Source organism: Euprymna scolopes, chromosome 41, assembly GCF_053919585.1.
Source record: "Euprymna scolopes isolate OS-2025 chromosome 41, ASM5391958v1, whole genome shotgun sequence".
NCBI classification, from domain to species: Eukaryota; Metazoa; Mollusca; class Cephalopoda; order Sepiida; family Sepiolidae; genus Euprymna; species Euprymna scolopes.
The window spans coordinates 28,750,247-28,772,634 of NC_136522.1; the positions used below are offsets into that span (position 1 = coordinate 28,750,247).

General features: G+C 32.4%; 1 protein-coding gene across 2 annotated transcripts in view; it reads left to right on the plus strand.

Moving 5' to 3' along the window:
- The window catches only part of LOC145266452 (uncharacterized), a 582,076-nt gene that overhangs the window by 152,595 nt on the left and 407,093 nt on the right, over window positions 1-22,388 (plus strand). For both annotated transcript variants that reach the window (XM_080122128.1, XM_080122127.1), the window contains exons 13-14: window positions 5,629-5,832; window positions 9,873-10,049. In XM_080122128.1, coding sequence (XP_079978254.1) covers window positions 5,629-5,832; window positions 9,873-10,049 — 381 coding nt within the window. The remainder of the gene's footprint in view (window positions 1-5,628; window positions 5,833-9,872; window positions 10,050-22,388) is intronic.

Below are 22,388 nucleotides of genomic sequence, written 5' to 3' on the forward strand. Positions count from 1 at the left end.
AAAATTAAGAAAGATTAAAACGGAGCAAAATTTAAGTTTCCATTCCATTTTTACAACAACCGTAAAGCAGCACATACTCAGCAAGTTTTATCGTAATTTATAAGCATAATGTTGAAGCTCTAAATCAACATTTTATTTATTTTTTTGCATAATTAATTATGGAAGTATTTTTCTGTTTATTTTCTGAACATCTGTTAAAAAAATAATTTGTACATTCTCTTGAAAAAAAAGAATCAAACTTTTCTCTACTGTCACCTATTTACAGTTTTCATGTAAAGCATTCATCTGTCCTTTTTATAATAAAAATTCCGTTTTCAAAGAGAAACGTTTACTGCCAAATTTCTTTTAAAAAAAAGTGCAAGTTTTCCTGAAAAAAAAAACTTTCACCTAACAATTTATGGTAAAAAATTAATCTTTTTTTGGGGAAAAAAATAACTTTTATTGATTAAAAAAATTGCAAAATATAATAAAAGTAAATAAACGAACAAAATGCAATTTTTCTTGAGAAATGTGTTCCATTATAACAAACTGAGCCACAGCAACGCGTGGCCGGGTACAGCTAGTCCATATATATATATTCAATAGAGAATTTGCTCTGTAATAATAAATACATGTATGAAAGCCAAATGTAGCCTAAGTTGGAGTACTTTTATCACATTTAGGGATACCATAGTATCCAGAGTCTTCTACAAGTTGGCCCAAATGGGTATGATGACGTCAGTAGGATTCTATATCCTCAGCTGTCTATCAGTAGGGTTTTACATAGATATCCTTCTTCTCTCACAGTTTCATTAATAGAGGGAAGACTTTGGTTTGCTGCTAATCTTGGAGACGTCAGAAGTTATGATGTGAGATTCCGTGGTCTCCACTTACTCCAACGTTATTTGCATAGCCTTCTTCCCTTCCATCTTCTCTTCTGGATGTGTCGTTGTCTTTTTTATTTGTGGTATTTCAGGGGGTGAGCATAGGTTTATAAGTATATATAAAAAATAAAATAACTCAAAAGGAAAACACAGACTCTGACACTTTCTGTAAATATGCGTTGCATTCTGTGTGTGTGTGTGTGTGTGTGTGTGTGTGTCACCATCGACCCTCTGAACCTTAGCGTCCATATCTTAGTTTTTCTATTGAGGTTGAACTGTCAATTTATCTCGATCTTCTAAAGCTTTTCTGGCCCAAGTCACGATCTGGCTTCCACTATATCAAACTCGCAACTGATCTCAACTTTTCAACTGTAATTGTCGTCGACCATTGTAAACCCTGATTAACAATCCCATTTATCATTCTTTGTCTATCCCATTGAACAAATTCCTCTCCATTCTTCTTCTGATAAACCCATTTCCTATACCTTTATTTTCCCATAAAGTTGTACATCCATAGACTGGTCATCGGCGTGTGGCCGAACCACGTGTTACATCAAATGTCCTGGAAACGGTCCGCATATGAAGATCTGTCGATTAGACATCTTTTGTCAGAGGTAAGATTAAAGACATACCGGGAATGTTTGGTGTGGATGCCTTCCTCACCCAGGACTATGCCCCCGCTCTAGTGACAATCTTGCTGGAATCTTCTGCGTCTTCAGGCACGTTACCTTTTACTTAAGGCAGACACAAAATACGACGCACAACACAATGGTAATATATGAGAAATATAATAAACCATTTATTTCTTTTACAAGAAAATATTACAATATTTTTACAAAAACAATTTACAAGTGATAATTTAGTTTCACAAGTAAAACTAACTAACCTCAACTAATGCTTAGGGAGGGGATTTCTCCCTCCCCCCATTTACGGGGAGACAAAAATATATGTCTTATCCTATGCTATCCGGACGAAAAAGAGATCGAAAAAAGGAAGGATATTGTGGGATTGCGTTCTGGTTGCTTATTGCGTACCCCTCCGCTTATCGCCAAACCACCTCCTGCCCATGCTGGGGTGGGGATGATTATAACCACCACAACTGGGGCACCAAGATATAAGGCCACAAAGTTATTTCCTCAAGTCTTTTGTCACACCTTTCCTCTGTTTTTTGTAATTATTTACAAATACTTGAGGGCGGGGAGGAGCAATGGCGATCTCCTTTGGAATCAGTAGTGTTGGTCCTGGTTGGATCCATTACACAACAAAAGACTGGAGCAGCTCATCACTCTACATTAATCTGTAGAATATTCTATAAGACATCACTGTTAGTAGGTCCTCTAGATGCCATTCAAAGTCTTCTATAAGAATTTAATATCTTATTTGCCTTTGTCTAAGACAAATATTTTAAATGTTTCGTCATTTTAGTATATATTAACATTTTATGTAGAAAAATGGTTTACCCATTTAGATCGGGTTGACTTGAATGAATCAGGAAAGTTAGCTTGCAAAGCCAGTTATATAAAAATATAAAGGCAGAGCACAAAATTAGCCTCATTTTCTTTTCTCTTTCTCTTGTTTACTTTTCTTTTCCATCCAACTACGGTCTAAATAATAATACTTCTTGTGGTGATATTTCCTCTGGCTAATAATGGAAGCATGAGATTAGAGATAACGTAATGAAGCGTTCAGTTACCAGATCCAGTTTTTGAAGTGTGGAAGAAGTTGACCTTGTGGACGAATAAAAGGACATTGAGATATCAGAGTGACATGCTGGTAGGATGAGGAAGTTGAGAAGAGAATGAAAGAAAAGCAGAAACGTTGGAGTGAATGGAGAAAAGTTTATTGAATAATGATATTATCTGGTGGCAGCAAGAACAAGATCAAGATGCAAAGTCAAAATGGAGGCTGAGTTTCCAGATATACTATGAAGAAGTGACCAGAAGAATGAAAGATTCAGGATAGCTAAACAGATGGCAAAGGCAAATATGGATAGTGTTGGAGAGAAGTACGCAATGGCAATGGGGAACTAGCAACAAATGAGCAACACAAGAGGGATGTTTGGAAATGATGTTATCAGAGATTGTTAAATATTTAGTTTTCATGGGATTTAGAAAATCTAAAAATTGCAGAAGTAGCAGTGTCTGGTCAAGCTGTAAAAAAATTGAAAAAGAAATGGAAGTCTGTGAGTAAGGGTAAAACTATCAAATCTCCAGGCGTTATTGCAGAAATATGGAAGACTGCAGGTGAAAAAAAACACAGTGATATCATGGGATGATCACAAATTTAACAAATCAGATCATAAAAGAAGAGATTGTTTCAAAAGACTGGCATTTTAATAGAATTATGAACTGTTACAAAACTAACAGAAGAGCTCTGGATAGAAATAATTATAAAGGCTTAAAGTTGATGGATCATGTTCTGAGAGTGATTGAGAAAATAACTGAGCAGCAAATAAGGAGTCAAATAAGCATTTCCGCTATGTTTAACTAAAATACTGATGATGCTATATTTATCCTGATGCGAATGCCAGAGAAATATCTAGGTAAGAAGAAGTATTTGTATTTTGTGTTTGTGGATTTGCGGAAATCTTTGACAAACGACCAGTTGGTGAAGGTTGCTCAAACAATGTATAGAAATGCTTAAAATCGTGTAATAATTAACAGCACATTTAGGTTAAAATGGGCATACATCAGGGTTCTGTACTGAGTATCTTGCTTTTCACTTGTGTCTTGTCCAAGGAGTTTTATATGGGTAGCCTGGAATAGATGCTTTATGTTGATTTAGGGCTTGCTGGTGAAACAATAGATGGCCTACTTGTCAACTTGCAGAAATGCTATTGGAGCACAGGAAGGAACAGGTATTAGTGTGATTGCAAAAGTGAAGAGTCGATGGCGTAAGTTTAGTGAGCTTCTGCTATTACTAAGAAACAGAACATTACGACTGTCGATCAGGGAATGAGTCTATATGATGGTGCATGGAAACAAAACTTGGCCAGTGAGTGTTGGAAACATGCGTTGTATGGGGGAAAAATGATATGCAAATGATAAAATGGATTTATACTGTAAAGAGGGAATTTAAATCAGGATATAGGCAGATATGTACAGAACATGAGATTTTGCTGGTTTGGTCACATAGAAAGAATGGATAGGTGTTCTTTTTAGTATGGTTGGTTGATAGGAAAGGCCAAGGAAAACATTGGAAAAGTAATAAGGATGAACTTGAGGATAAGAGAGCTGAATAAAGAATCTGGCAAGAGATAGGTTAGGCTGGAAGTCAATTTCTAAAAATCGCCCAACCCACGCTAGTATATGTTAAACATACGTTAAACCAGACATGATGAGGATGATAGAGTATTCCAAAATTTTTATTCTTTTCTTTATTTGTTACTATTCACTAATATTAAAGAGATTGAAAGAGAGACAGTGACGGAAGCGAAAGTCATGGACACTGTATATGATAAGAGTATGAGGTATTCAAGTAGCATGCAATGAAAGAGAGAGTGAAAGTGAAAGGAAAAAGAGTCATTTTTTTCTTTTTCACCCCAACCAAGGCGTATTGCTACTTGGAACATAAGGGGTTACTATTTGGGCTCATGTTTAACGTGGAAACACACTTGTGCGTTTAAACATGCACTCACTGCGGCTGTGTTATCGTCTGTGAGTCATCAAGCAACAACTTGATGAAATAAAAGTCTTTGATCGCATGTGTGTCTGATCTTTCTTTTATTGGTCGTTGCTTCCCATGTGTTTGTGGCTGTTAATTTGTATCGTAGAATCATCCAATGGATTTGATCTTCTGTTAATTTAAAACGAATAAAATTCATGCATGAAAACACAAAGAGACTTGTTGGCAATTTAAAGATTTTATTGGGGAAAGAAGATTATTTCACAAGATGAGATTAAAAATTAATTCTTTATAAAAGGTATTCTAAAGTTAATTTCTTCCAATTATTTTCCTTATTTAATTTAAAATTGGTCGACAAATGACGAGATTCACTTGATCCCTACATTGTAGGTAATGTCTACTCTCTCAGTTTCCCCAGACATAAATTGCCTCAAACGTCTGTGTTGAACATGTGATGCAGTTTTCATCTAACAAACTGACATCTGCTTCTTAGCATGTTTTGTCGAGTGACCCTTGTCTCTATCTGACCCTTAACCCATTCGCTTCACTCGCTGGCTGCACTGCTGCCAAATCTCCCTTAAATGCATTTAATTAAATGCTCACGAAATTGATACTTGATGACTTAATCCCTACGTACCAGCATAGGGTTCCAATGTATAACAGAAGTAGTTTGCAGCAAAGAAGATAGGTTCCCTGTCGCATCACTTCAGTGTTGCATCTATGTGCTTGTTTTACAAGTACTTTCACAGACTATGTTTTGATTAATTTACTGCAGCATAAATTTGACCCACTTGACTAACCTCTTCACTGTTAAGGTCCAGAAGATTCTTTCCTTGGACCACCTACCTATAAAATTTGCTCCTCCTTCTAGTTTTCCTGACTGTACCAATGTGCAAAAATTAAAATATAATGTGAACAAACATCTTGCTGTCGAACTTCCCACCCAGATTGCTCCTATAAATTTGACCCCCCACCACAATAGCTCCTTATGCTTCATTACAATACACCCAGTTAAGGGTAAGAAAAAAAATCCATAGAATATAGATTGACCTTGTTTGCAAAAAAATTCTTCATTTTTTGTATCTTTTAACCTTAGATCGTTTTTTTTAAATCCCTTTGTGTTTCTCTTTTTCTTTTATAGCCTGTCCACCGTTAAATGAATCTGTTTCAGAGGAGACAATAATAGAATCGGTCGGTGCAGCCAATGCTTTCCTGTCAACAGTAAATATTTCCTGTAGCCCTGGATATGCCTTCAAACAAGAAGAATACGCTAATACGAAAACACAGTTACTCGTTTGCAATATGGGAGGAATCTGGAGCAAGAATCCATATCCATCATGTATAGGTGAGTTTAATTAGGAGGATTATCTTTTTTTTACACCATATAGTATAATCACTACGCATCAAGACCCATATACCACTCGAGAATAAGGGTTAATGGGTACCATAATGAAAATTTTATAATTTATTATAGAGGACGGCTCATCAAAACCCTGTTCATGTTTTGACTTGAAAACGACCATGTCATAGTCAGCCAGGAAGCAGCTTCATTCTATCGTGTTCTACAGACAAGTAGTTCTAGGGGGAAAAACTCATCGAAATTTCTGCTTATGTTTACGTACAGATAGAGAGTAAGGGAAATTGATGAGGTTTTATAACTAGTTTGTTTTTTGCCGTGAAAGACTTACTGAGGGGAGGGGGGCCATAGAATGAAACTCAGTCGAACACCTGTCTGGGAAATAACGGTAGAGCAGAAAGGCTGGCAAGATCTCTTCTATGAGACAGAGGCTACAGAGAGGAGAAAAGGGATATCGGGCATCAGATGCCGAAATCGGTTTTGCACCCTGTTGAGGCAGGAAAGAATACTCAAAGCAGTTCCTGCCCACACGTGACAGCAGTATTCCATCCTAGGACGTTCTTGGTTTTTACAAAGGTAGAGAATTACATCAGCATTTACTTATTGCTCTAACAGTACGCGTGTCATGCAGGTGCTTTGTGATTTTTAAAATGTTAGAATATATCAATCAGGTATGATTTGAGCCAAGAGTGACAGTTATTTATAATATTCAACCAAGTCAAAACGATCTGAATTCAAAAGATCACCCCCCCTCGCCAAAGAACTCTTCATCGAGACACAGAAATCAAAACAAAATGTTCACACGTTATGAATATCTCTCTTTCTCTCTTTTTATGTCTTTCACTCTCTTTCTCTTTTGCGTTCTTTCACTTTCTTCCTCCTGCTTGTATGAAAAAGAAAAGGGGAATTGAATGATAATTGTATTGTCTTAAAACAAGTTGAGATTTGCATCTTGTGCGCGACGGACGCACAGAGCCGTTGTGCTAGACGAGTAGGTTAACGATCACTTAACTAAATATGCTTTTGCATTGTCAAAAATAAATAATTTTATTTTTATATAAAGATGTATTGTTCGCTTTATTCTATGCGGCGTTCAATTTCAGCCCAACGGTTTCTGTTATCAACACTGTTGATAAAATCCTACCCGCAATGACGTCACGGCGAGACCCATGCAGCTGGTTATAGCCAACAACATATCAACCTGTTGAGGTTTCCATGTGCCTATCGTTTGATATCGTTTATTCCCCAGGGTAGTTGGTTGCGTTCCCAGGATATCTCAACCAAGTACCCCCCGGCAAATGATAGTGTCATGAAGGTAGCAAACTAGTTCAGAACGAATATAAGAATAGGCATGTCAGTGTGAGGAACGCAGTGCACTGGGAACTCTGTAAACGACTGCACTTCGAACATGATTATTGATATTATTAAAATTTTTCGGACTACTTTATTTATTTTTACTTTGACCCCTATTATGACCCTTTAACATTTATTGTTTGGGGCTGAAATAAATTTATTAAGTTAGATTCATGTCCAAGGAAGCTATATCTAAAATTTTAAGTGTTTAGACCTAAAATTGGCGCAGGAGTTTAGTAGAGTTCTCAAAGGTCAAATCGTTTAACTTTGACCCCTTAACAGCCCAAATAAAATATCAATCCCCCGTTTATCACTAAAATCTTAAACAAGATCATTTCCATCTATATCAAGAAGCAGAGTAAATTGAATTATGTTGGAGACTGAGTCATATCGCCATATTGTTGCATGTTTAATACACAATATATAAAACTCAATTTGAGATAGAAATCAGTTCTATTAATCTTTTTAGTTACTGTATTAAGGGACATAGAAAGAAACTGGAGCTGAACTCTAGTCATATACACCAATTAATAATGTTCAAAACTCCATCCCGGAATTTAAATCTTGTATCTTTGACTTGATAACTTCAAAGAACAAAACCAACCCAATTATATTTAAGGATGAATTTGAAAACAGAAACTCCATCATCCCATCTATAAATACATCAACACAGGTGATCTGAAGAATCAGGTAGAGTCGGAGATACTGTTATGGTAAATAAGACAATCATGCAGTATAGACTACTTGAAAAAGCATCAATTTTCAGTGCAGAAGCTGCAACCATATACTTGGCTCTAAAACCAACAGAATGATAGTCGGATAAATTCATCATCTTTTCTGCCTTCCAATCAGCACTCACAGCAATGAAGAATAAAATATCGATCACCCGTTTATCACTAAAATCTTAAACAAGATCATCTCCATCTATAACAAGAAGCAGACTAAATTGAATTATGTTGGAGACTGAGTCACATCGGCATTCATGTAAATGAAAAAAACGGATAGAGCTGCAAATGAATGGCTTAAGCTGTCTATAATATGGTTGTCTTCAAGTCCAATGTGAACAAGTTTCTGATGAGCCGTTACACTTAAGTTAACAAATTTACTTCCATTACTATCGATTACTATATTGTCCTTTTGACTACTGTACACTCTTTAACCCTTATCATTGAGTGGCCTCTCGGCCTTGATAAGTGATGAAGCCTATGTAAAAAAAAAAAAATGAATGGCTTAACATGATACTTCCAATACTAAGATTCCATTGATCTTCAACTTTCTATAAACAAGATAATCAAAGAAAAATAGTAAGGATCTTGGGATAAATGCCAAAGTAATCAATTACAAAACATTTGGACAACTTTGGATGAGTGGCACCTAGACTACAGAAAGGTAATAAGTGCTTGTAGTAGCTACATTCCACATAGGACATAGACGTATTACTCACAGGCATTTATTGAAAGCTAAAGATTCTCAAATTTGTTTATTATATCAAGAATTTATAAAGTCAAACATATATTAATAAAATGTCATGATCTTCAACAAAGCTGAAGAAGAACTCAGGCAATTCGAAAAATTTAAAGGACCTGTTTTAAGACACAAACTAAGTTAAAATCTTAGACTTTATCAAAGATTTAGACTTTATCGTTTAATTTCAATTTGTTTTCCGAAATAATATAAAATACGTTTCCTATCTAGAGAATTCCATTTGGCAACCTTATTGCGTATTAATAACCGATAAGTGGTTGATATGCCATAAACCAAACCATCCTTTACTTTTTTCTCTTCAACGTGTTCTTTGTTGAAACCTACGTATGTCATTTCTTCACTTAATTACGTTTTATTTGAAATAGAGGTTTTATTCATGTGAGAAACATAGATATAACACATATTACTCAATATTGCAGATAGCGAAGAGAGAGAGAGAGAGAGAGAGAGAGAGATTAAACTAAGAGAGTTAAGAGAGAGGCACAGAACCATCAAAATAACTTTATGATTCGTTTATCTGCACTGGATTTAGTCAAGTCTAACTGGAGAAGAGATACCATTACCTTTTAATAGAAATGCCATCATTTATCGGCTTCATACTTTGAGCTCACACAAAACAAGAATAAAAGACTTACGAGACTTACGTTCTTTTTATGGAGCATGTCTAGTTTTGATATAAATATCTATTTTGATAATTTTATTTTTTTTGGAAAAATGTGATATTGTTTGTTGTTTTTTATGGAAAAGTGATCATGTCATAATTATCATCATACTCATCATGATAATCAATGTAGGCATAATCATCATATTATAATCATATAATATAATCATAATCATTGTAACATAATCGTATAATATAATCATATTATAATCATATAATAATAATCATAATCATGGTAACATAATAATCATCATAATTATAATCATAATAATCATAATGATCATTGTAACTATGATAATCATCATAATTATCATCATAATCATCATAATTAGTTTGACCATGATAATCATCATCATCATCATCATCATCATCATGATCACCATCATAAGCACCACTATAATCATTATAACCATCATCACCCTAATAAGCATTGTAACCATGATAATCATCATAATCATCATAATCGTCATCACAATAATAATCATTATCATCATAATTGTAACCATGATAATCATTTTCTTTCAAACAGAAATTCCCTGTGAAACCCCTTTGAATATCGAAAACGGAACCATCCATAATGTATCTGGTGCTATTTATGAATCACGTGTCTATTACAAGTGCAATAATGGATATTTCATTGCAAGCTCAAATTCTTATGCCGAATGCGATGAATCAGGAAAATGGACAAACCTGCCTATTTGTCAACGTAAGTTGTCTAATTTTACAAACTTATACTCGATGTTGTCTGACAAAAATGACTTCAAACTTCAAAGTTTACGTCAATCTTTTATCATTTCATGCTACGATTCAGCACTTATGCAGAATAAGGAAATTTCCAATCACTTTACAGTAAAAACATTGAGCAAAACGTTGTGCGAATAACACTCAAGATGAGGACAGTAAATCGAAGAATCCAAATAATACAAATCATACTTCTTCTTCAACCGATTTCTCAGTGTTCGTGTATTTGTCACTATGTCCTTCCAGACCAAAGATAATTACCTAATCAAAAAGCATGTTGTACAAAGGTCGTTCCAAAAGTAAGGCCTCCTATTGTTTAACTGAAAAAGCACACGAAAAGGTTGAAGATTCACGAAGACGGGAGTGGTGTCATTTAACTAAAAACTAAAAGGTAAACTTTCAACAGGCGCCGGTGAATGTTGATCCGTTTAATGTTTCTGTATGGAAGAATTCAATGAGTCATCTCTACTTCTGATGAACGTTAATGACAGTGATTGCTTTCTTAGATTTTCACACCGTCATTATCTGCAACAGAGAGATGAAACTTTCAGGTCATAAATGCATAAAGGCAATCCCTCTGATCTATTACGGTGGAATAAAAGTAGGAGGCATTATTTTTGAACGCCTCTCGTACTGTTCTTACACTAATTATCATTTGATTACTTAACTAAACACGTTCTTACAGAAGAACAATTATTTAATCGACCATCATTGTCTGTTAGGCTAAAAGACAAAATGAAAATAGGACCCAGAGAGAGAAAGAGAGAGAGAGAGAGAGAGAGAGAGAAAGAAAGAGAGAGAGAGAGAATGAAAGAGAGAGACATTTATTTATAAGCAGATAGCTTAAGTATTAAAAGTCGTTAGATCATCTTAAAAATATGTATGCACGATGTGAAGCTACTCTTATGCTTTCAATCGTTAATCAAAAACTTGTCATGATGGAGTTCCTTTTTTTTTCAGAAAAGTAACCTGTTTGATATTTGTTGACCTTCTATCTACAATAGATCATGTTTAAGGCTCACACGTGCACAATATACTCTTTACTAGTGTCTCTACTTATTGATAAACCCAGATATGATTAACAAGATTTTCTCCATGCTCAGCTGTTTCCCTATGTATAGGTAAATTTCTGGTTGGTTAGTTTGATTAGGTGAAGGCGGATTTGAGGTTGGATTTCATTTATAATGAAGATACATGTTGAAATGTGGCTTCGTGCTAGATGAGGACTTAAGACCAATGAGTAAGTAAGAGGTCACTCATAGTTAAAGAAAAAGGAATCCATAGTTGAGTTACATTTTCAGGTTGAGGTGTTCGTCCGAAAGGTCATCTGATTAATCTTTCTTGATCCTACAGATTTTATTTTGGAGATGGTCCAGTAAGAAGTCACTCATAGTAAAGGAAAATGGATTTATAGTTCGGTTAAATATTTCAAGTGTGCATGTATTATCTTTTTGACAGTTTGTAACCTTCCTCCTCACGCGATATATCCCGTGGGTCACGTTACCAAATACGGCTGTTCTGTGTTCTAGTTGCTAACTCGATACTTGGGGTTATTCTGGTGAAAATTCTGAATATTGAAGAATGATTATAAATGTCTTTTCTAAATTTGTGTTAACTGTATTTCCTCTTTGTATAATCATTATCAAAATTTTAACCACGAGGAAGTGTATTTTTACAGTTAATTAATCATCAAACTATGGATCCATAGTTTAGTTAAATATTTAAAATTATAGAAGCCGTCTGCAAAGTATTCTGTTTGATTTTTGTTGTCTACAAAACATATTTTTATGAATGTGGTCCATTAAGAAGCCACTTATAGTTAAGGAAATAGATTTATACTTTAGTTAAATCTTTAAGGGTAAAATGATCACCAACAAAGTAATCTTCTAGATTTATCTTTCACAAAGTAATCTTCTAGATTTATCGTTCAAAAAGTAATCTGCTGGATCTTTGTTTACACCTTGCCTACCAAAGATTATATTCATGGAGATGGTTCAGTAAAAGGTCACTTAGAGCTACGGAAAATTGAGCCATCATTTAGTTAAATATTTAAGCTTTGGGGGTCGTCCTTGTCTACTAAAAACATTGTTTATGGAGATAGTTCAGTAAGAGACCACTCATAGTTAAGGAAAATTAATCCATTGCTTCATTTAATATTTTAGTTTCGAGTTGTTTTCGTCATACTCTTCAGGTTTGTACCTGTGAAATAAAGAAAAAAAAAAACGGTTCCAACCTTAACATACGATAAAGAATAATGGACGCTATCCATACATAACATGGAGAGGTTTTTATGAACTGTAGTATGTTTTTGTAAATGCGTCCATGTAGTTTGATAAATAACTCTGTCTGCCAGACTTTATTTTAAAGTGGTATTTTCATCACTAAATATACACACCATAGAATAGACGTTACTATTAGTGTTCGGGCGAGTAATCTGAATCGAAAATATCAAGAGCTTTTTGAGTATTGGAATCAGAAAAAAAATGTGTCTATTTTCTGATGGCAAATGCGATTCTTTGAATTGTTTTTTTTTTTTTTTGTCTTAGTCTAAAGTTTGATTTACCATTGTTGGATAATAAAATTATAAATATTTATTATTAAACTTTTAGTAAAACTAAAATCAATAGATTAACTCCCTCATTAACTCCCATAAACAGGTTTTAACATTTGCGAAAATATATGCATATATTACATAGGTTTTTACGGGAATCTAAAAATATAAACACCATCTCTACAGTTAATATTTAATCCATGCTTTCATTCCTTAAGCCATGACTGGACCTAAGGGTCCTAAGTAATTTTCAACTTAATTTTATGTGTCGTCTGACACTGAGTATTGAATCTTTAACCTCAAGAAACGTGTAACTTAAAACTGAAGTTTACCAAGTACTTCGTCTAATAAACCACAAGTCCTTGCGTTCAAAATCCCATGCATATTTCCGAGTAAAGGAAAAATTATTGGAATTATTATTCGAATCCACAATTACTTTGTACTGCAAATAGAAAAGTAATAAAATTCCATTTTGTAGTGTTTTAAGTGTACAGTTATAAAGAAAAACAAATATTCAAAAGCTGACCTCCAAAAGTGATATACCGATCATTATGAATTTTCTACGACAGCTGCTAGGCATAAAGTAATCCAAATGTGAGGTATATATAGTTGAATTTAATTTTATGCAAAATAGGTAAACATTTTCCCAATAAATATTAGACGTCAATTAATAGATATTAAACGTCAATTAATATATATTAAACGTCAATTACTAAGTATGTGACGTCAAATTATAGGTATAATACGCCAATTAATAAGTATAAGACGTCAATTAATAGATATTGACCGTCAATTAAAAATTTTAGACGTCATTAGATATTAGATGCAAATTAATACATACAAAAGCCCAATTAATAGATATTACACATAAAAAATACACATTAGAGGACAATTAATACACAGTAAACGTCAATATTTATATCAACTATAATATAATAAATATTAGACATTAATTAATAAATATTAGGTGTCAATTAAGATATATTTGAGGTCAATCGATATTATACACTAATCAATTAATAGATATTAGAGACAATTAATAGAGAATAGACGTTAATCAGTAAATAGATATTAAACATAAATTAATAGGTTTCATACGTCAGTTAATAGATATTAAAAGTTAATTAATAGATATTAGACGTTAATTAATAGATATTAGACTCTATTAACCAATATTAGACGCCAATTAATACATATTTGTTGTAGACCCGTGCTAGGGGTCACAAATGAAAGAAACCATAAGTGTATAAAGTATAGTATGTATTTATCATAAAGAATACAGGGTCCACTAAAGTGTTATGAGAGGAACGTGTTTGTAGCATTCGGTTAAACATTGTATGAATGTCTCCATTTAGTCTTTGAAACCAGTGGTAGTCATAGGACTTGTTGATTCCACTTAGTTCTGAAATTTGATTTGTGATTTGTACCCCACAACAATATTAAGCATCAGTTTACTTAAATAAATAGATATTGACATCTATTAACATACATTAGACGTCAATAATAATGTATTAGCCGTCAATTAGGTGCCAATTAATAGATATAAGACGTCAAATTATAGAAATTAAATGTCAGTTAATTAGTATAAGACCTAAATTAATAGATATTAGACGTCAATTAATAGATATTAGACGTCAAGTAATATATATTAGGCGTCATTAGATATTAGATGCCCATTGATAAATATTAGACCACAATTGATAGATAATATGAATTAATACATATTAAGTGTCCATTTATAGATATTAGACGCTAATTAATAAATATAAAATGTCAATTAATAGGTATTAGACGTCGATCGATATTATACGACAATTAATTAATAGATGTCAGATAAAATTATTAGAGAATAGACGTTAAATAATAGATATTAAACGTCAACTACTAAATTACAGACGTCAATTATTACATATTAGTCAATAATTGATGACCATTAGACGTAAATTATTTATATTAGATATAAATTAATAGATATTAGACGTCAATTATGGATATCAGATAACAAGTTCTCAATGAATATCAGCTATCAGGTTATAGGTAGCATCATTTTTAAGTAGTAGACGTCAATTCATGTTATACGTAAATCATAGACATTAGATCTTAATTAATAAATATTATACATCAGTTAATTGATATTAAACGTTAATTTATAGATAGACGTACTAGACACTAATGAATAGATATTAGACGCCAATAATACATTAGATGTCAATTATAAAATATTAGACGTCAATTGATAAATATTAACGTCAATTAATAAATATTAGGTGTCAATAAATATATATTAGACACCAATTAATAAATATTAAACGTCAGTTGATATATGTTACAGGACAATTAATAGATGTTACACATCAATTATAAATATTAAACGTTAGTCAACAGATATTGTGGCGTTAAGCAATAGATGTTAGCGGTCTAGTAGAATATACGTGACGTCAATTTATACATATCAGACGTCAGTTCATATATATTAGATATAAATAAATAGATATAAGATGTCAATTAATAGATATTAAATGTCAGTTATTTATATTCGACGTCAATTAATAGATGTTAAATGCCAATTAATACATATTTGTAATCCATTAATAAACATTCGACGTCAATCATCAGATATTAGATTTCAATTAATAGATAAAAGGGTCCATTTACAGGAATTATCAGAAAGGAATAGATATTTACGTCTATTAATAAGTATTAGACGTCAATAAACATATATTATACGTCAATTAATAAGTATTAATGTTCAATAGATATTCGTCAATTAACAGATATTAGAGTTAATTGATATGTATTAGATATCAAAAGATATTTAACGTCGATTAATAAAGATTGGGTGTTAATTAATAAATATTAGCATCAATTCATATTTATATGTCAATTCGTAGATATTGGACGTCAATTCATAGATATTTTATGTCATTAGATATTTGACGTCAATTAATATGTGCTATAAGTCAATTAATAGATATTAGACATAACTTAACAGATGTCAGACTTAATTAATTTATATTAAACGTATATAAATTGATATTAGACAGTAATTAATACATATTCAACGTCAATTAAGAGGTATATAAGATAAGTATATTTGCTGGCTACACCACGATATATATAACAGACACGAGGGGAAAATGAAGGAACACGTATCCAAGGCAATGGCGGAAACTCTAGAGGAAGACTTTCGGTCTGTGGTGAAACAGTGACAAAAATGGATGGTCACGTTTAATGCTGCCATTACTAAGCTCTTTTCCTTAAATAACTACGAGGACCTTCTCAACCACTAATAGCTATGGCTAATGATACACTACCTGAAAGTAGTTAGTTCAAACTCCTCGGCTTAACGTTCACGGGGAACATGAGTTGCACTAGACACATTGAGTGCATTGCCAAGGCTGCTGCAAAGAAGGTTGACTCTCTCTACCGGACTAGAAAGTTACTTATGCTCGAGAGTATCCTGCTCATATATGGAGTATTGTTGCCACATTTGGGCCGGTGTATCTGCTACTAGTCTCTCCCTCTTAGACAGGGTTCAAAAGAGAGTCGCCAAGCTGATAGGTCCCGCACTGTCAGTTAGACTTCAACCGCTGTCCCATCGATGAAATGTTGCATCCTTCTGCCTGTTTTACAAGTAACTTAATGAGAGATGCTTCGAGGAACTACAAGCCCCGACCCCGACAAATCCGACAAACAGGAAAATCCCAACTCTACACAGTATAAATTCGTAGATGCAAGAAATCCTTGTACTCTAATAGTTTCTTCCCTAGGACTGCTAAACTTTTAAATTCATTCTAGTGTTTCTGTTTTCTTGACTATACACGGGTTCTGGATATGACCTTAAACTATATCCAGTGGTGAGGCCCCAGATTGCGGGCTTTGGCCAGTGTGGGTCCACCCTTTAATTGTGATTGTTCCCAGGTCCACTCTGACTCGGAGTGGTAGTTTGGCCTTTTCCGGATTTTTTTAATTTGTTTATTTATGTATTAATTAATGTTATTATTGTGGGGAAAAGAAGTAAAGAGAGCGAGACAGAGAGTCGAATTTACGAGGTTCAATTCGTAGAAAATATATCAACAAAACAAACACGGTTAACTCTCAATTTATAAAAGAGAAAAGATTTATTACATTTTAGGAAATATTTTCATTGAAAATAATAGTTCATTTATGAGTAAACAAAAGGGGGAAATTAGTTTGAGATTTTGAGGAAGTTTGAGTTAATAATTCAAGAGCCGTGATTAGTTCACAGGTTTGTAAATCGTAAAGAAAACTTCCTCACTCAACTATATAAAATAATTTTTACTGAAAGTTTGTGAGTAGAGTTAATTAATCACTCTGGAAGGTTCATTGAAAAATGTGAGAAGTTTTAAAATAATTATTTTCATAAATTTAATTTCAAGTGAGCATACGATAAAAAAAGGGGAATGCAAAAGTTAGTTACTGTTTCTGTGTCTGTGTGTTCGCCTACATTGTCTGATTAGCTGACTTGAGATGCAGACAGTAGTGATATATGCCTTCCAACACTATCTCTGAATTTTTGTTAACTGGTCTTTTTTGGAAAATACAGAGCTCTTTTAAAGATTCTCATCGGCTCCTACAGACGCTGAATTTCCGATAGGCCGGAAAACTCTCTGATTGGTCAGAAAATCAAAACATTGAACCTCCAAAGCAATTCAGTAAAAAGGCGCCTCTAGCCGCTTGCGCAGAAAACGTCTCGGGCCACTTGAACTTCCGGCAGCGAAAGAGTGAACATCGTAGCTCACCATAGTAGTACCTGTAAGGGTTCCAACTATGGGTTAAATAGAAACCGACTTGAAAACAACAAATATATTCTATTAAAAAAATTTTCTTCAAAATCTTTGGATTCGGCATTAAATAACCTGAAAAGGGTTGATATGCCATAAAACAAAAATGCAGCTCCCTACATAGTACCCTTAAAATTGTGTCCTAGACACTAGTCCCCTACATTAAAGTGGCATTGGGGTGAATATGCAATAAAAAGGGTATTGGACATTAATAAATATTCTAGATCAGTTGATAATTATATATTAGAACATAACATATTATGTTAATAAGTATATATTATATTAATAGAGATTATACGTTCATCCATAGATACAAAAATCAATTAATAGTCATTAGACGTAACTTAAGCGATATTAGAGGCCCATTCTAGAAATTAGACTTCAATTACTATATATTATCTGTCAATTATATATATTAGACGTCACATAGAAGAATTTATGTCAATATCAATAGATATTATATGTCAGTTAATAGATATTAAATGTTAATTAATTGTTAAACGTAAATTTATATATATTATACATCAATCTTTAGAAATTAGATGTCAATTAAGCGATATTAGACGAGGTTATCTCTCAATAAATTGATATTAGACATCAATTAATAGATAGTAGACGTAAGTGAATAGTTGATATATATTAGACACACATAATTAGATACTATGAGTCAATTAGTAGATATTAGGCCCCAGTTATAGATATTAGATGTAAAATTATAAATATTAAACTTTAAGTAATATACGTCAACTAATAGATATTAAACGTGAATTAATAGATATTAGACATCAATTAATCCACATAAAAGTCAGTTAATATAGGCCAGACGTTTATTAGTAGATATTAGACATAAGTTAATATTTATTTGGCATCATTAATAGATATAAAGCGTTAATTAATAGATATTAGACGTAGATTAGTATATATGAGACTAAATTAATACATATTTACATCTATTAATAAACATTAAACGTTAATAAACATGAATTAGGCGTCAATTAATAGATATTACACGTCATCTAATATATATTATGCATAAATTAATAGATATTAGATGTCGATTAATATATATTATACGTCAATTAATATATATTCGACACTATTAATAAATATTGACGTCTATTAATAATTATTAGATATATTAGATTAGATTTTAGATTTTTATATCCATCTATGGCCAGTATATATATATATTGTTGCGGGTGCCGAGGGTCCGTGTTAATGTCGCAAACTCAAAAAGTATAATGATAAAATCAAGTGTTGAATAATAATCGTGATAGTGTTAAGAATCAAGCGTGAAAAGGAGTGGAAACAATCAAGCAAAGATGACTGAGACGAATGGATAAATTAAATAAAAAATTTATATTAAAAAAAAAATTGTAAATGAATGAAAAGAGAAGATAAGAAAGTTTCTTCTTCATTGCAAGTCTCTACCTGCGATTGAGGTGATTGAATGGAAAGATGTACAAAAGTGAAAGTCCTGGGTTAGAAATAACCAGTCATTTTACGAAGAATTAAACAATATAAAAGATCCACCGCTTACTAAGCGGAGAATTAGAAACAGGTAAAAAGAAAAGGTCCATTAGGATTGCAAGTCTGTATCCACGTGTAGGAATTAATTGACGGGCGCGCGTGTGTTTAACGCCCAAAGGCGGACGGGTCGATGTTGATGTTTACGCCATGGTGTTCAAAGGTCGACTCCTGTTTTGGGCGAAAATGCCCTTTTTATACCTGTACGACCGGCTCCAGGGAGGCCTTCAGAAAAAACATTTTTTTTTAATTTGTTTTCCTTGTAATCCGATTGGATGAAAAGAATAACATTCTTATGACGTAAGATGCTTTAAGTGACGTCCGCACGAACAACTGAAGTTTCGTTTAAGACCCACCGAATTTGCGGTGGCGGGCAAAGGGACATGTACGCCCAGCTAAAACGATGTTTATACATCCACCCGCGCAACTGGGTTTTACTGTTAAGGCAGCGCGTCATTATTTTGTTTTGAGTAGATTCGACGCACGCGCGTCGGGGCTACGATATAATATATAACTACGCATTAAACTCTTCATTCTCTTTATTCCTGGGTGACCCATATGAAAGTCTTTCATTATCCTTTTTTGTAATGCATTTAATATAACGATCCTATCGTTGTATATCTGGACGTCATCACATATAAAAAACTGTTCTGTATTTGCTGGTCTTTATTTGTGATTTTCTGATTTGTAGCATTCATAAATGCATCTTTTTGTGCTTCGCGTTTTATTTCATCCCGTGTAAATAGAAGATCTCTGATAGTATTGCACACCATGGTTTTAATTTCACTATCGATACATAAGGAAGCAATTACTGCGTTCTGTAAACGTTCTCTCTGTCTTGGAACTGACATTCAGGTGTCTATTTCCACACTCTGTCAATTTTATAGGTTCGTTTAGTGGTGCCCGTAGGTCTTGCGTATTAGAAATGAATGCCTGGTAATATTTCTTAAACCTGCCCAAAACTTGGTAATTCTGTAATGTTTTGGGGAGCTGGCATCTCCTTAACAACTGTAGCCCTTTCCGCGTCAAATCCTCTACTGTTTTTGTCGATAATGTTTACCAAGTATTTTATTTCTTCCATTAAAAATCACAGCTTTCTTCTTTTATTTTAATACGCAAATCCTTTAGACATGTTTTTCATGTTGTTCTTTGGTCTTATTTATTATGATAATGTCATCCAAGTATGCGATCGCTAAATCAAAGCTGCCCAACATAGTATCCATAATTTCCTGAAAAATGGTGATCGTTACTTTGACACCAAAGACTAAGTTTTCGAATTTGAATAACTCCTTATGAGTGTTAATTCAAAGCGAGCTATTTTCTCCAACTGAAATTTGAACGTATGCGTCATTCAGATAGACTTTTAAAAAGATATTACTTCCGTTTAAGTTAGAGAAAATGGGTAATGGTAGTCTTTTATTAGTGAGTTCAAATTTACTGAATTCAACTTTAATTATGCTGGTGTTACAAGTCTTTTAAGCTCCACTCCACATTAATTTGCTTTAATGGGACAAACAGTAAATTTCTTTCCTTTTTTTAATACTACTTACGCATTATCTTCGAATCTGGCTGGCATTCATATGTATTTTCCCAGGCCTCATTAGAAAACTTTAGGGAAAATTTCTTTTAATTATGACTTGAGACTTTCCTGTTCTATAGTTAGAGTTTCGACTTTTTAACAAAAAACATTCATAGAAAAATCTCATAAAATGAATTGTTGAATAAAATCTGTCTAAAACGATTTCCTATGTTTCTTAAAACGAACAGTTTCAATTTCTTTATCGGACCATTAAATGTAACATCAGTGATTAATTCACCTTTAAAATGTATTTTTGACCCAGTCACGGTTTTGACTGTTTTGCATGGTAGGTTTATTTAATCTCTTTATTTAATTTGCATGGTAGGTTTATTTAATCACTTTATTTAATTTGCATGGTGGGTTTATTTAATATCTTTATTTAATTTGCATGGTAGGTATAAATAAACTCTTTATTTAATTTGCATGTTAGGTATATTTAATCTTTTTATTTGATTTGCATGGTAGGTTTTTTAAATCTCTTTATTTAATTTGCATGGTAGGTTTATTTAATCCCTTTCTTTTATTTGCATGTTAGGCTCATATAATTTCATATTTAATTTGCATAGTATGTTTATTTAATCTCTTAATTTAATTTGCATGGTAGGTATATTTAATCTCTTTATTTAATTTGCATGGTAGGTTTATTTAATCACTTTATATAATTTGCATGTTAGGTTTATTTAATCACTTTATATAATTTGCGTGGTATGTTTAAATAAACTCTTTATTTAATTTGCCTGTTAGGTTTATTTAATCATTTTATTTAATTTGCGTAGTAAGTTTATTTAATCTCTTTATTTAATTTGCATGTTAGGTTAATTTAATCTCTTTATTTAATTTGCATGTGAGGTCTATTTAATCTCTTTATATAATTTGCATGGTAGGTTTATTAAATCTGTTTATTTAATTCGCAATGTAGGTTTATTTAATCTTTTTATTTACTTTGAATGTTAGGTTAATTTAATCTCTTTATTTAATTTGCTTGGTAGGTCTATTTAATCTCTTTATTTAATTAGCATGGTAGGTTTAGTAATCTCTTTATTTAATTTGCATTGTAGGTTTATTTAATCTTTTAATTTAATTTGCATGGTAGGTTTCCTTAATCTCTTTATTTAATTTGCATGTGAGGTTAATTTAATCTTTTTATTTCATTTGCATGTTAGGTTTATTTAATCTCTTTATTTAATTTGCATTGTAGGTTTATTTAATCTTTTTATTAAATTTGCCTTGTAGGTGTATTTAATCTTTTTATTAAATTTGCATGGAAGGTTTATTTAATCTCTTTATTTACTTTGTATGGAAGGTTCATTAAATCTCTTCATTTAATTTGTATGTAAGGTTTGTTTAAACTTTTTATTTAATTTGCATGGTAGTTTTATTTAATATTTTATTTAATTTGCATGATAGGTTATTTTAATATTATAATTAAATTTGCATGGTAGATTTATTTAATCTCCTAATTTATTTTGCATGGTAATTTTATTTTATCTTTTTATTTTTATTTGCATTGTAGGTTTATTTAATCTCTTTATTTAATTCGCATGGTTGTTGTTTTAATCTGTTTATTTAATTGCCATGGTGGATTTATTTAATCTCTTTATTTATTTTGCCTTTATATTTAATGTGCATGGTAGGTTTATCTAATCTTTTTATTTAATTTGCATGGCAGTTCTTTTTATCTTTTTATTTAATTTGCATGGAAGGTTTATTTAATCTCTTTATTTAATTTGCATGTTAGGTCTATTTAACCCCTTTATTTAATTTGCATAGAAGGTTTATTACATCTTTTTAATGAATTTGTATAGTTGGTTTATTTAATCTCTTAATTTAATTTGCATGGTA